Genomic DNA, 14,777 nt, shown 5'->3' with positions numbered 1-14,777 from the left:
TAACAGGGACTAGAGGCCACATGTAATACAAGGAGTTTACAATTTCTGTTCTTAAGTGTCCTCAATACTGTGTTTGGAGTATTACTTTAGTTTTTGGAGATTAAACACTTAAAGGACACATTTTAACTTAAAGGACACATTTTCACCCTAACCCTAGACATTCCTACCGTTTCCAAATAAAAGTCGAGCGCACTTGAAAAACACTTGTCACTTTACTTTGGCACACAAACAGTATGACCACACATATGTTGTGCATTATACAAAAGTTGAAACCTGCAAATTATAATACGTAATGTGCTGTATGTGGGTGAAGGCTTCCATGAATGAGACACTGAGGCTAAAAATAGCATTTGTGCAAATCTGTTTCTGCTTGTTGACATCGGCACCTTGTTCAGGACTCGAGAGCAGTCAACACGGAAATATGTGGAAGAGGCCTTCGTTCCACTCATCCTCTGGAGTGGGATCGGGGCTGTTATCATCAGGGAGTTGAGTGGTTGTGTGCTTAGCACTTAGTCCTTGTGTTTCTAGTCAGAAGGTTTTATCTTCAGAGGACGAAATGACCATGACCTCTCGGCTCTTAAAGTCCCACACCGCCGTGAGGTGGAAGGCCATGTTGGAGAAGACCACGAGATACTCAAACAGGGCGAAAAATGTATAACCTGTAAAAAAAAAAGACAAAAGAGAATGTAACAGACGTGTTTTGGGAATTTTGTGGGCATTTCCAAATTTTCCAAAGATTTAAATACTTACTCCCTGATTCACAGTACATGTTGTGTTTATAATAAAAGAATCCAGCAAAAGCACAGAAGGATACGTTGAGAAGTAAACAACGCACTTTCCAGAGGTGAGACTTGGCATCCTGTATGGGAATTTAAAAAAAGTCTGGGTTGGATTGAAATTCTGCAAATGAGGGATTTCCACTTGTAAATCTTAAAGGAGATGAACGCCACCTTACCTCAGGACTCAGAGAATACTTCTTAATAGCCTTCCACAAACGGCAGGTTATCAGCATGTGGACGAGGGAGCTGACAAGGAACAGGACGAAGCCTTCCTTATGTACAACTGAGGGAAAATATACACATAGAAATAAGATTTGATTTCAAATATCTCCTGTAGAAGATACTGGGATTGAAAATGATGTCATTACACGGATCACTCACAGTATGTCTCACTGGACGACACATACGTGAGGAGCAAGAGGCCGAGGTTTTCCGTAAGAGAGAAGGCCAGGTTCAAGCAGCTGAGTGAACTCTCAGGGAACTTGGAGGCGAAACGCGTCTTGTAAAATTTGAAGTAGGTAAACGCCACCAGTAACCTCGGGGCCGAGTGCAGTCCGATGCAGAAGCGCCATATGTGGCACTCGGGGCTTAGGCTTATTGAGGCACTGATGGATGGCAGGTAGTTAGGGACCTGGAAATTTAAATTCAAATCTCAAACCAAGGACAAGTAAAAGAAAACAAAAACAAAAGGAGAAAACATATTTCTTGTAAATTAAATATATTATAAATTGTACGGATCTGTCTCAGTTTTTTAAACATTGAGCTAAGAAAAATACAGTTTGCAAAGACATTACCTGGCAGTGTGTGCCGGTGGAGTCCTCATAATGAAAAACCGAGGAGATGAAGACACATGTTATTAGTCCGAGCAGTGGCAGACACACAGTCGTCACCACACAGGTTGTGAATGAAATCCTGATGACCAGGGGCCGCTCGTGCCCAAAGATATTTGAGCCCTGAAGCATCTTGGTCTGAAACTATGGACAAGTCTGATTTATAAACATCTTCAACACAATTCATGCAGTAATGAATGTGGTAATAATAAACCTCTAAATGAGGAGGCTGCTAATAAGGTGCATTTAAAATAAAACGGTCGGTATTTACGTTTGTGATTTGCATGCATTTGCAGAGATGAACCCACCTCTGATGTGTTTACTGTTCACAAATAGCCGCTGTCGCCTCTGGCAGGTGAATAACTACGCTGTAACGGGAGCGTTCATTGAATCAGGCGGCGGGATGAAAATGGACACGGTGCGGATCATCCTCCGACATGTTTCGCATCAGCTGAATTTACGTCGGATGAAAGACAGGCCTGCGGTCGCAGCATCGTCCATGTGCGACAGAAAGCGGGAGGACAATAACACCCAGTTGTGTTTGTAACGGCACGAGCACCCGGAAGAGAAAGCGAGCGGAGGAGAGAGCTGAGGATGCCACGTGAGAATACGTCAAAAAATGATGCGCAGACCACAGGCGAGAAATTAAACGTGTCTCGTGCTAATTATTCAATAGTATATACGATGTAAAACACATAAAGCGAATATCATTGATTATTAGTTATTGATTATCAGAGGATGAGGCTGGGAGCTGTCCGCGGTGCTGAACCACAGGAATCATCCACAAAGGCTTTATTGTCATATGCAGAAATAAACAAGTTATCAATGCAATGAAATTCTTAGTTCTCTTGTCTCTGCCTGGTGCCTTCAGGTGTTAAAATAAAAAATATAAATAAAAAAGCCAGAAACATCCAAAGAAAAATAGAAACATTTGAATATGTACACATAAATATATATACTGGAAACTAAGTTTTAATCATAAATAAAAGGGATAAGAGATAAACAGCTGAGGTAGATTAAGGTGATTTATGTATGCTAAAAACAGTAAAAGACAGTATAGAAGTCAGTGCAGAATTATAACAGATTGTGCAAAAAGACAACAAGGTGCATAATGTTCACTGTGAGCAAATTGTTAAAAGTGCAAAAAGTTGCATTAAGTCCTTGTTGGTTATGGGTGGGGGTGGGGGCAGTGGCTTGGAGATGTTAGTCAGTCTTGTGGCTTGGGGTAGAAACTGTCCTTAAGCCTTGAAGTCCTGCATTTCACACTGCCAGATGGAAGGAGTGTGAAGAAGTGGTGCTGGGGTGGGGGTGGGGGTGGGGGTGGGATCTCTGATGGTGTTCCGGGCTCTTCTGAGGACCCTCTTTCGATAGATGTCCTGCAGAGCTGGGAGGGTCGTTCCAGTGATGTACTGGGCTGATTTGACCACTCTCTGCAGGCGTTTGCGGTCTGTTTGTGGGCTGTTGCCATACCATGCTGTAATGCTGCTGGTCAGAATGGACTCAATGGTGCACCGGTGAATTCCCTGAGCCTCTTCAGGAAGTACAGCCTCTGCTGTGCCTTCCTGATCAGCTGAGTGATGTGGTGGGTCCAGCTGAAGTCGTCACTGATGTGGACGCCGAGGAACTTGAAGGTGTCGACCCTTTCCACCTCAGTCTCACCCATGTGTGATGGTTTGTGTTGACTCCTCCCTTTCCTCAGGTCCACTATCACCTCCTTTGTTTTGCTGACATTGAGCGTCGGATTATTGTTTTGACACCACAGCACCAGGTCCTCCACCTCCCTGCGATAGGCTGATTCATCGTTGTTACTGATGTGACCCAGGTATGTTGTGTCATCAGCAGATTTTAGGATTGTGGTGCTTTTATGTGAGGCTGCACAGGTAGTACGCTTTGTGTGTGTGTGTGTCTGTGTGTGTGTGTGTGTGTGTGTGAGAGAGAGAGAGAGAGAGAGAGAGAGAGAGAGAGAGAGAGAGAGAGAGAGAGAGAGAGAGAGAGAGAGAGAGAGAGAGAGAGAGAGAGAGAGAGTGTGTGTGTGTGTGTGTGTGTGTGTGTGTGTGGCTGGTCCTCACAAATTCAATGGGCTGTTGGAGGGTTAAGGTTAGGGTAAGGGGCTAGGGCAGTGGTCGCCAACCCTTTCGGTCTGTCGATAACAATCAAAGCCCCGTTAGAACAAATGAGTGGATTCAGAGAGTGAAGTGTACGCTGCAGTGCTTTTACTTTGAAACGGGTTCGGGAAGTGATGTAAATACATTTGTGTCATAAACAGATAAACATTGTGGTTCACAGCAGAATAAACAGAGAAAATGATCTTACCTGAGTTTTAATGTTCTTCTGATGAATTTATGTCACAAACAAATGGTTGCAACATTTCTGTATGCCTTTTCAAAATAAAAGCACTCCAGCGTTTCTGTTAATGGAATCCATTCCCTTGTTTAAAAAGGTTTTTTTAGTGTGAAATATTTGCAAGAGCGGAAGATGCAAAAAATAATAAATATGACCCTCCTAAGTGGGTTTTTTGGAAGATATCAGGGTGGTAGATCTCGGCTTACGTTAGGAATTAAAAAGTGATCTTGGGCTCGAAAAGATTGGTGACCACTGGGCTAAACCTTTAAAGAAAAAATTACACAACCTCTCAATTCCTGCAGCAGTAAGACTTTACAACCAGCTCTTAACAAGGGTTTATTTTCCTATCTTATTAAAAAGATAGGGATACTGCACAGTGGTCTTGGTGTATAAAATAAAACACCACCAATATAATAATGTATATTAATTAAGTGTATTACACACATGCTTTAAGAATTATTAAAGTCACATCAAATCTGTTTCTGCTTGTTGGCATTGGCACCTTGTTCAGGACTCGAGAGCAGTCAACACGGAAATATGTGGAAGAGGCCTTCGTCCCACTCGTCCTCTGAAGTGGGATCAGGGCTGTTATCATCAGGGAGTTGAGTGGTTGTGTGCTTAGCACTTAGTCCTTGTGTTTCTAGTCAGAAGGTTTTATCTTTAGAGGACGAAATGAACATGACCTCTCGGCTCTTAAAGTCCCACACCGCCGTGAGGGACTTTATATCTCCTATATATATCTCCTAATATCTCCTGTAGAAGATACTGGGATTGAAAATGATGTCATTACACGGATCACTCACAGTATGTCTCACTGGACAACACATACGTGAGGAGCAAGAGGCCGAGGTTTTCGGTAAGAGAGAAGGCCAGGTTCAAGCAGCTGAGTGAACTCTCAGGGAACTTGGAGGCGAAACGCGTCTTGTAAAATTTGAAGTAGGTAAACGCCACCAGTAACCTCGGGGCCGAGTGCAGTCCGATGCAGAAGCATCATATGTGGCACTCGGGGCTTAGGCTTATTGAGGCACTGATGGATGGCAGGTAGTTAGGAACCTGGAAATTTAAAGTCAAATCTCAAACCATGGACAAGTAAAAGAAAACAAAAACAGAAAGGAGATTTCTTGTAAATGAAATATATTATAAATTGTACGTATCTGTCTCAGTTTTTTTACATTGAGCTAAGAAAAATACAATTTGCAAAAATAGAGACATTACCTTGCAGTGTGTGCCGGTGGAGTCCTCATAATGAAAAACCGAGGAGATGAAGACACATGTTATTAGTCCAAACAGTGGCAGACACACAGTCGTCACCACACAGGTTGTGAATGAAATCCTGATGACCAGCATCTTGGTTTGAAACTATGGAAAAATCTCATGTATACACATCTTAAACACAATTCATGCAGTAATGAATGTGGTAATAATAAACGTCTAAATCTGTGGTCGCCAACCCGTCGATCGTGATCTACAGGTGGATCTCCCAGTCTTCACTGTCGATCCCCGAACTATCTGGACTCACTGGCTGTCGTCGCGCCGCAGATCAGCTGTGTGTCGTTTGTCTGTTTTTCACACACGCTGTGTGTCCGCTACTGGCGTCTGAGCTGCTGGTTTATCTCCTGCATTTCCTTCAAGTACTGGTATTTATTTTAGTAGAAGGGACTTCTTTCATACAAGGCAATAATCATATTTGTGGCCATATTCAAATCAAAGCCTATATGTAAAACATTGTGCTGCAGTAGCAGCTCCTCTGCAGAACATGTTATGGAACTGAGAAGCTACATATTTTGCATTGTAAATATGAATTGATATTAATTTGAATATTGTGCATTGAATAGAAAAAGTTGCACAACTGCCTCTCTTTGTGTATATTTATTTCTTGTACATTCAGCCTTTCACACAAATTGCAAAAAATAATAAATATGACCCTCCTAAGTGGGTTTTTTGGAAGATATCAGGGTGGTAGATCTCGGCTTACGTTTGGAATTAAAAAGTGATCTTGGGCTCGAAAAGGTTGATGACCACTGGGCTAGGGAATGCATTATGTCAATGAGTGTCCTCACAACTATAGAGAGACGTGCATGTGAGAGTGTGTGTGTGTGTGTGTGTGTGTGTGTGTGTGTGTGTGTGTGTGTGTGTGTGTGTGTGTGTGTGTGTGTGTGTGTGTGTGTGTGTGTGTGTGTGTGTGTGTGTGTGTGTGTGTGTGTGTAACATGTTGTATGTTGTACCAGGACTTGTTCATTCCGTCAGTCCCCGCCTCTCACTCTTCTCTGCAGCTCAGACTCTGCACTAGTGCACTAATCACAGCTGGATTCCTCATCGCTGTATTCATCATTGTTTTTTATACTTTTTTTCATTTCAGTTTTTCATTTTCATTGAATGAAGCCTGTTTGGCGCAGAGCAGCTCAAATGGTCTTTGGATCGAGATGATTTGTTTCTGCAAGATGAAACGATGGAGACTCCGAACTTTATTTCGGTTGCTTCTGTGCATCAGTGTTTTGCCAAGTAAGTTTACGTGCATTTTATTGTAAGTTTACCTGATGTGATCCAAAATGTTGCCTATTTGAAACTCTGTGTTATGAAAGACGCTCTAAACTGGAATTCGCACTGGTTGTATTTTTATTTGATTAACACCATTGTTTTTGTATTTTATGGATCATTCATCTCTTCTCATTTGTTCCTTCCTCTTCCATGAAAGCTGTTACACAGAAACTTGCAGGCGGTTGTGCAGGGATTTTGCCGTCATCATAATCCTGTAAACCTTCCTTTGTATCCAGCTCAGCGTTAACATCTGGCCTCCCCAAATCCAACGCTGAGACTGGAAAAGAAGACCCAGTTAGAAGATCTGTTATATGTTGTTTTCATTTTTAAAACCTTTCACAATATCATCTCACAAGTTTCCTGTTCATGTGAAGTTATAAAACTAGAACCTCCCTCATAAAACCTGAAGAATACATTATGTTTCTGGTTGAATCATTTCTAACATCACTCTTTTCACAGGACATGAATGTATAATCTCCCTGTTTAGACTCGTTCTGATACTCACATGTTGTGCGTCCAGTGGATTAATGGTTCAATCAACACATGCTACACTCCACACGCACAGGCTGAAGGGAGGAAGTCGCTGCTGGTGCATGATGTCAGATTTGCCTGATCTCTTTACAGCTTTACAGAAGGGCATCTCACCCGACATCCCATTTGTCCCCTTCCACCATCTGTCACGTAGCCATGTTCTCTACCATGTTCTCCCTTATTTCCCACCTCAGCATCAAGTGCTCCAGACAGAAAATATAAATACATAAAATGTAAAGTAACTGGAATAAAGCAGATGCTTTGTGGTGACGTGGCTGTTTCTGTCCCTGTCGTAGCCTGTTGGTGTGCAAACGGGATATATGCTCAGAAGCTCCTGAAAGATTTATTCGCCAACTATACGAGTGCGCTGAGGCCTGTGGAGGACACGGACAACATCCTGAATGTGACCCTGCAGGTTACGCTGTCGCAAATTATCGACATGGTAAAGCACCACAGTGGACACAAGAGTAACTGTCGAGACAACAACTGGTTGATTGATTGATAAGTCAGTCCACAGAATCAAAAAATCATTTCAGTCATATTTAAGCAACATATACAAATACATTTGATTCTAACGTCTCAAACTACACAATTAGCAGATTTTTTCTTTTTTACGTCTTTATGTAATCTGAGTATATTTGAGTTGTAGTCCTATGGTTGAACTAAACAAGTGATTCAAAGTCGTCTCTTTAGGCTCTGGGGAGGTTTTGGGTTTTATTTTGAAGCATTCATCCAAAAAAATAGATTAACTGATAATGACAACAATTGTTAGGCCCCATCCTAGTGCTGATACCCACACACTGGCATCAAACCAGTAATGCCACTTCACATTCTTGTTTAACTAAATACATTTCTCATTCTTTTATTTTTTCCAATTATCAATTGTTGTTTTACAGGATGAGCGAAACCAAATTTTGACTGCATATTTATGGATACGACAAGTGTGGGTTGACGCACACCTCAAATGGAATAAAGATGATTACGATGGACTCGATACCATCCGCATACCTAGTAGTTATGTATGGAGACCTGATATAGTCCTATATAACAAGTAGGTCGGACTGGTATTGGGTTAATCATGCCACGACTGTTCTGCTGTGACTCTGAGGAGGATACATGGCACAAGCTGAGCAGTCCTTGAAGTTGTTATTCACCGGAGTGTCCAGGCCTCTGTCTGAATTCTATACACCAGTAATGCAATTAATCTTTATGTCCATGCAGCTCAAAATAAGGCGAATTCAAGCATATTCAGTTTATTTCAGAGCCAAGAACAAGGCGAGAAGTCATTACATTGTTTATTGTGACCTAAAAACATCATGTGGGGTCAACACATTCTTAAATATGTAAACACAAACATTTTGCATTACTGAAATGATATAAAATGCAGACACAACACTGAGGAAAGAGTCCAACTTTCCAAAAGGAGTTGATTCTTCCCTCAGTGGGCGTCCTTGTGCCTTTGTATCCTGATCAAGTTTATTTTTCTCCACCTACTCCAGGAAATTAAAATATCTTTTAAAGGTACGCCAAAAAAACCTTGGTATGTGAAGATTAGTAGAAGTACAGCTGCTCTAATTTCTTAAAGTTTTCTCTGTGTTTCAGTGCAGACAATCATTTCACTGGCCCCATGGACACCAATGTGGTGATCCGACACAATGGGGAGATCATGTGGGATTCCCCCGCTATCACCAAGAGCTCTTGCAAAGTGGACGTGTCTTTCTTCCCCTTCGATGCTCAGCAGTGCAGGTTCACGTACGGCTCCTGGACCTACAACGGGAACCAGCTGGACATCCTGAACGCCATGGAGAGCGCGGACCTGGCTGACCTGGTGGACAACGTGGAATGGGAGGTGCAGGGCATGCCGGCCAAGAAGAACATTATCCAGTACGGCTGCTGCGCTGACCCTTACCCGGACGTGACCTACACACTGAAACTGAAGAGAAGAGCTGCCTTTTACGTCTTCAACTTGCTCATACCGTGCGTGATGATCTCTTTCCTGGCTCCACTGGGCTTCTACCTGCCGGCTGACTCTGGAGAGAAGGTGTCTCTGGGGGTCACCGTGATGCTGGCCCTCACTGTCTTCCAGCTGCTGGTTGCAGAGATCATGCCGCCATCTGAGAACGTACCTCTTATTGGTAAGTGCGAGGTCAAAGTCACTCAGGTAAAAGTCTGTTGATTCCCTTATCTTATTTTCTTCCACAGGAAAATATTACATCTCAACCATGACCATGATCACGGCCTCCACTGCCCTGACCATCTTCATCATGAACATCCACCACTGTGGCCCCGATGCAAAGCCCGTTCCCAAGTGGGCCAAGACAGTCATCCTGCAGTACATGGCCAGAATGTTCTTTGTTTATGAAGTCGGAGAGAACTGCATGTCGCCACAACCAGAGAAGCAGGAGCTTCCTCTGGGGACAAACACCGACTGCACCATGAACGGTCAGGCAGGAGCAGGCCGAGAGGACTGTGCCTTCAAAATGGAGCGAGCACAAGAGACAGAGAACGCAGAGGAGAGGGAGGACATCGATCAGATGATGAGTCCCATGGGCTCAATGGGGAAGAACCCAACAAACCACTACAGTGCTTGGAAAAACGGTATTTTCATGAGCATGGACTGCGGAGATGCGGCGGGTCCGAGGAGATGCAGGAAACCAGGTGTTAGCGACGGAGAGAGAAACGACAGGGAGACGTCCTGCAGCAGCCAAAGCTATGAGAGGCAGCTGCTGCGTAACATTGAGTACATAGCCAACTGCTACAGGGACCAGAGGGCCACGCAGAAAAGGACTGGGGAGTGGAAGAAGGTGGCCAAAGTTTTAGATCGCTTCTTCATGTGGATTTTTTTCATAATGGTGTTTTTCATGAGCCTGCTCATCATGGGAAAAGCCATCTAACTGCAGAACATTGGTGTGCTTATCATAAATATCCTTACAGAGTAGCAGAGGAGCTATTAATTTCTATATTTCATCCAGAAACGTAACGAACATTCAGATTTCCAAAGCTCGTAGAAACATCTGGAGGCCGTATCACGACCTGCCCTCCTCGAAGCCTGACTATAATTAAATAATTGATAAACTTCTTATTTATTTGTTGTTGACAACTTGCATTACCTAACTTTCAACCTAATGTTGTGTCAAGTTTTAAAGCTCAGCCCTGAAATAGCAAATTAAATCAAAAACATGTTCAACCGATTCTATTTCCACAATTTTAAGCTTTTATTTGGAAAGTGTTTTTGCTTTATGATTAGTTTCTGTACAGCAACATTTATTTCTTGATATCAGAAGTAATGGGTCAAAAGATTAACACAAGCTGGTGACAAATAAATGATATCCACTGCTGCTTCACGAGTTCTTTTATTATATTTCATTTGTTCAAGGAGCTTGTTGTGTATTATCCCCGATGGACTATGACTCTTTAATCTGAGCCCAACGGAAAAAACAGACTGAAGGCTAAATCAGCAGAACTGTGTTTTTAATCACATTTGAATATTAAAAACTATTTGGAAAATTCCACATTATTTAAATTCTACAATTAAGGGACAACTTGATAAGACCTTTCTCACCTTTTATAAATAGATCTTTATGAACACATGATTGTTACAGCAAAACGTTTTGGAAAGGCAGGAACAGATTTATTTTACATTGCATTAAACGTCCCTTTAACTGAGTGAGAATAAAAACTCAAACATACTCAAATTCTATCTTCACTGATCGTCATTATTATAGCAACGATTTGAGGAAAATGTTGTTTTATTTTATCATCCTGGTGAATTTTGTGACAATCAAAGTGAGTATAACACAACTCAAAATAAACACAATAGGAATCATTGCATGCTATTGAAACAGGCGTCTTTGTATAAAACACATTTTAGTTTAGTCATTATGTTACATATATCTGTCTTTATGTTTTGAGCAGTGTGAAACAGCAGATGTTAGGTCGCAATCACCTTCCTGCGAATTATCTGAATAATTTTATCACGTAATAATCTCGTTTGCATTGCATAAATGATCGGATTCAAGTTAGCAGGGACCACAAGAAACAGAATATATGCGATCTTCCTTAAATCTGGGTAATTTGGTACACGATGCAATATGATGGTTAAGAATCCCGACCAGAGCATAATGAGGTAGAGGACGAGGTGGCTCGCGCACGTCTGCAGGGCTCTGTTGTTCAGCTCCTTGCTCTTCTTGATCCAGCAGATGAGGGCTATTCTGAAGTAGGTGAAGGCGATGCCCCCGATTGAGCAGCTGAACAGCAGCACGGTGAAGAAGAGTCCGTAGATGTTGTTGATGGACACGTCCTCGCATGACAGCTTGAACAGCGACGCGTTGTCACAGTACGCGTTTTGGATCACTGACCTACAACGAGACAGCCTCACCGTCAGGCCCATCAGAACAGTCACGAGCACCAGCGACATCCCCCACGCGCTCGCCGACAGGACGATCACGGCTCTGGTCGTCATGGTGGAGTGGTACCGGAGCGGGTGGCATATGGCCACGTATCTGTCAATGGCCATGATGACGAGGATCATGTGCGAGGCCGAGCCGAACGTGTGGCTGTAAAAGGCCTGGACCACGCACTGGTTGTAGGTCATGAAGCGCTCGGTGGAGATGACGTGAGCCATCACCTGAGGCAGCATCACAGTGTTACCTATCAGGTCATTGATGGGCAGGTTACAGAAGAGCAGGTACATGGGCTGGTGCAAACTCTTCTCGCTGATGATGAGCGCCAGAACGCCGATGTTGGAGAAAAGCAGGGAGGAGTAAACAAACAGCAGCAGGAAGAACACGGGGTACGTGAACTCCGGAGAAATGTCGAAGCCTTGGATTCGCAGGATGTTGCTCGCAACTGTCGTGTTTCTTACCATTCTGTTTAATTTGATGGGAAAAAACTGCAAGAGAAGAAAATGTTAGACGCTTTACACAAAGTTTACTGGGAGAAAAAATAAAATACACGGAAATAACAAATTTATATAAATATTTTGAGTTCCATATTCAGTTCCATTTGCTGCACATTAAATCTTTTTGTCCAAAATGAGTGAATAGTAACAGAAAATTTGTCAGAAAAACACATTCAATAAATTGCAAAATAAATAACTGCTGCATGTAAACACAATACTTACATCACATATTAGTTTTCATCTTCTTCTGTTCTCCTGTAAAACACAACTCATCATCAGAGCACCGAGGAAGACATGATTAGAGGATACAAATAAAATTGACCATAAAGATGCATAGTGGTGGATTTTAGTGACATTAAATGTGATGAGGACCTTTATCCTATGAATATATATATAAACCAACAACAACTATAACCAATCCCGGTGTTGTGTGAAATAACAAACACATACAGTAGGTGACAGTAACTTGCCTTCGAGGAGGGAATCTGGGCTCAGCAGCTACATTTTGATCTCTTTTATCCTCAGTGTGAGAAACATCAACACAATGTCTTCCCCATTAGGACGGCAGAGTTTTTATTCAGCAAGGGTTCGAACCCCCTGCACAATCGATTCCCAGGTGGAGATGTTTAGACATATCTATGTTGGAAAAAACTCCCCTGAGGTCAGAGGTCAGATGCCCCTCCAATGAAAGAGGTATCACATTGCTTTTGTGACTGAAGTCAAAATTTCTTGCAGTAATTTATTTTAAATACACCTCATCAGTCAAAGATAGTTTTTGCAAATGTATGTTATTGTGTTGGTTTGTTCGATTTTCAGTAGCGTTACACAAAAGCGGGTTTACAGGAAATGCGGTGGCAGGATGAGACACTGGCCAAGACAGACCCCTGGAAATTTGGGGACAAATCAAAGCAGCTGGATCAGGAATCGACTGTGGATGAGAGAGCTCCACGCACTGCAAACAATTTGACGACACATGCTCTGCAAAAAGTCACAACGCATGCAAAAACGGAAACTCGCTGCAAATTGCAAAAAAAACACCGGAAATGTTTCCGGGGGACCCAAAACAGTGATGAGCCTGACTGTAGGTCAATGCTTTGTGAAGTTCCATCACCACTGACGTGAAGCAGACTTTAATAACTTCATAAAGCAGTATAGTATTTATTTTCAGGTACATAACAACAAGGCCGTTCTCCAATGACAGATGCCTTCACAAAACCGTCTCACGACCACTTCAGGGCCTGTGCACATCAACATCCATGAGAGTGAACCTTTGCACCTGATGTCATAGAGGTCACCAGTCTCTATATCTGGATTTATGTGTAGGAGTTTAAAAATCGATCAACTTTAACATGTTGTGGTTGAGAATGAACTCATAAAATCTCTGATAAAGCAGAAAGGGCCACCGATCACAGATTTGCACCATGTTGTAAGTGTACAGGGAAAAGACCACAGAAAATAATCATGTGGTCAAATCAATTTACAAACTCAAGGGTCCATTTCATCCATTTCTCTTGGGTGAGGGGATGAGTGTAATGTCCTAACGTCCTAGTGTCCTAACAATGTCCTTGTTCCCAAAGGCCTGATGTGACCACTTCAGTTCCACACTATTTCAATTAGTGTTTTTCTTCGGGGACACATGGACATGAAAAAGAAAACAAGAAAAAGCTGAAAAACACCATTTTAATGTTATATATTTTAAATTTACAGAGTTATTTCACATATTAATACAAACAAGGAGTTTGTATTAACAGGAGCTTGTAAGAAAACAATGTACTTTAAAAGAGTAAAAAACACATTTTCAGCAAAGACTGTCGAGCTGCTTTATGTTGAACTTTGAAGTTAATATAAATGTTAACAGGATATTAACAATACTTGATTAAAGTTAAGAAATCAAATGTTTGAAAGTTGTTTCCTGTATTTCTAACCTCCTGTGGGTGTCATTCAACAACATCAGTCATTAGCTAATAACAAAAGACGTCATTATCACCCTGTGGTTTGCTAATTGTCCAGAGAGTAATTACATCCTGAGACAGTTAATAACACATCATTTAATCAGGTCCCAATGAGGCTCATTAATAAATTAGCTTTGACAATGTAATGAGGCATCTATCTGATGTAATCCTGTCGACCGAATCCAGTTACATGTAAAACATATGAATTAAAGGTTATTGTGTCATATCATTATTTCTGTAATTTAATGAAAAGTAATGATAATAAAATAAGTTTAGAGCCTGATTTCTACGTCTTGATGTCTCAAGAGTTCTACAGCCACAAAATGTGGAATTAAAGAAGATAGTCGGAGAGACAAATGACAGGGAGACGTCCTGCAGCAGCCAAAGCTATGAGAGGCAGCTGCTGCGTAACATTAAGTACATAGCCAACTGCTACAGGGACCAGAGGGCCACGCAGAAAAGGACTGGGGAGTGGAAGAAGGTGGCCAAAGTTTTAGATCGCTTCTTCATGTGGATATTTTTCATTGTGGTGTTTTTCATGAGCCTGCTCATTATGGGAAAAGCCATCTAACTGCAGAACATTGGTGTGCTCATCATAAATATCCTCACAGAGCAGCAGAGGAGTTATTAATTTCTATATTTCATCCAGAAACGTAACCAACATTCAGATTTCCAAGGCTCGTAGAAACATCTGGAGGCCGTATCACAACCTGCCCTCCTCGAAGCCTGACTATAATTAAATATTTGATAAACTTCTTATTTATTTGTTGTTGACAACTTACATTACCTAACTTTCAACCTAATGTTGTGTCAAGTTTTAAAGCTCAGCCCTGAAATAGCAAATTAAATCAAAAACATGTTCAACCGATTCTATTTCCACAATTTTAAGCTTTTATTTTGAAAG

The 14,777-nt window shown here is 41.9% G+C and overlaps 3 protein-coding genes across 4 annotated transcripts; 1 reads left to right on the top strand and 2 right to left on the bottom strand.

Moving 5' to 3' along the window:
• Positions 1-193: 193 nt before the first annotated feature.
• LOC118106313 (post-GPI attachment to proteins factor 2) lies at positions 194-2,212 on the bottom strand. Of its 2 annotated transcripts, none has more exons than XM_035154743.1 (6): positions 1,881-2,212; positions 1,574-1,753; positions 1,161-1,410; positions 956-1,062; positions 751-859; positions 194-659 (listed from the first exon to the last, which is right to left on the bottom strand). In XM_035154743.1, the coding sequence occupies exons 1-6, from the start codon at positions 1,893-1,895 to the stop codon at positions 529-531; spliced, it is 792 nt and encodes a 263-aa protein (XP_035010634.1). In that variant the 5' UTR covers positions 1,896-2,212; the 3' UTR covers positions 194-528. The 2 variants fall into 2 exon arrangements, with proteins under 2 accessions (XP_035010634.1, XP_035010636.1); XM_035154745.1 differs by having other exon boundaries at positions 1,918-2,212.
• Positions 2,213-6,215: 4,003 nt separating this feature from the next.
• Positions 6,216-10,368, top strand: chrna10a (cholinergic receptor, nicotinic, alpha 10a). Its single transcript, XM_035155590.2, has 5 exons — positions 6,216-6,454; positions 7,318-7,463; positions 7,918-8,072; positions 8,624-9,156; positions 9,224-10,368. The coding sequence occupies exons 1-5, from the start codon at positions 6,376-6,378 to the stop codon at positions 9,913-9,915; spliced, it is 1,605 nt and encodes a 534-aa protein (XP_035011481.2). The 5' UTR covers positions 6,216-6,375; the 3' UTR covers positions 9,916-10,368.
• Positions 10,369-10,952: 584 nt separating this feature from the next.
• Positions 10,953-12,217, bottom strand: LOC118106798 (olfactory receptor 5B12). The gene is made up of 2 exons (XM_035155592.2): positions 12,206-12,217; positions 10,953-11,912 (listed from the first exon to the last, which is right to left on the bottom strand). The coding sequence occupies exons 1-2, from the start codon at positions 12,215-12,217 to the stop codon at positions 10,953-10,955; spliced, it is 972 nt and encodes a 323-aa protein (XP_035011483.2).
• Positions 12,218-14,777: the final 2,560 nt, after the last annotated feature.

This window comes from Hippoglossus stenolepis, chromosome 4 (genome assembly GCF_022539355.2).
Source record: "Hippoglossus stenolepis isolate QCI-W04-F060 chromosome 4, HSTE1.2, whole genome shotgun sequence".
Lineage (NCBI taxonomy): Eukaryota > Metazoa > Chordata > Actinopteri > Pleuronectiformes > Pleuronectidae > Hippoglossus > Hippoglossus stenolepis.
This window is presented reverse-complemented; position numbering and strand designations above follow the sequence as displayed.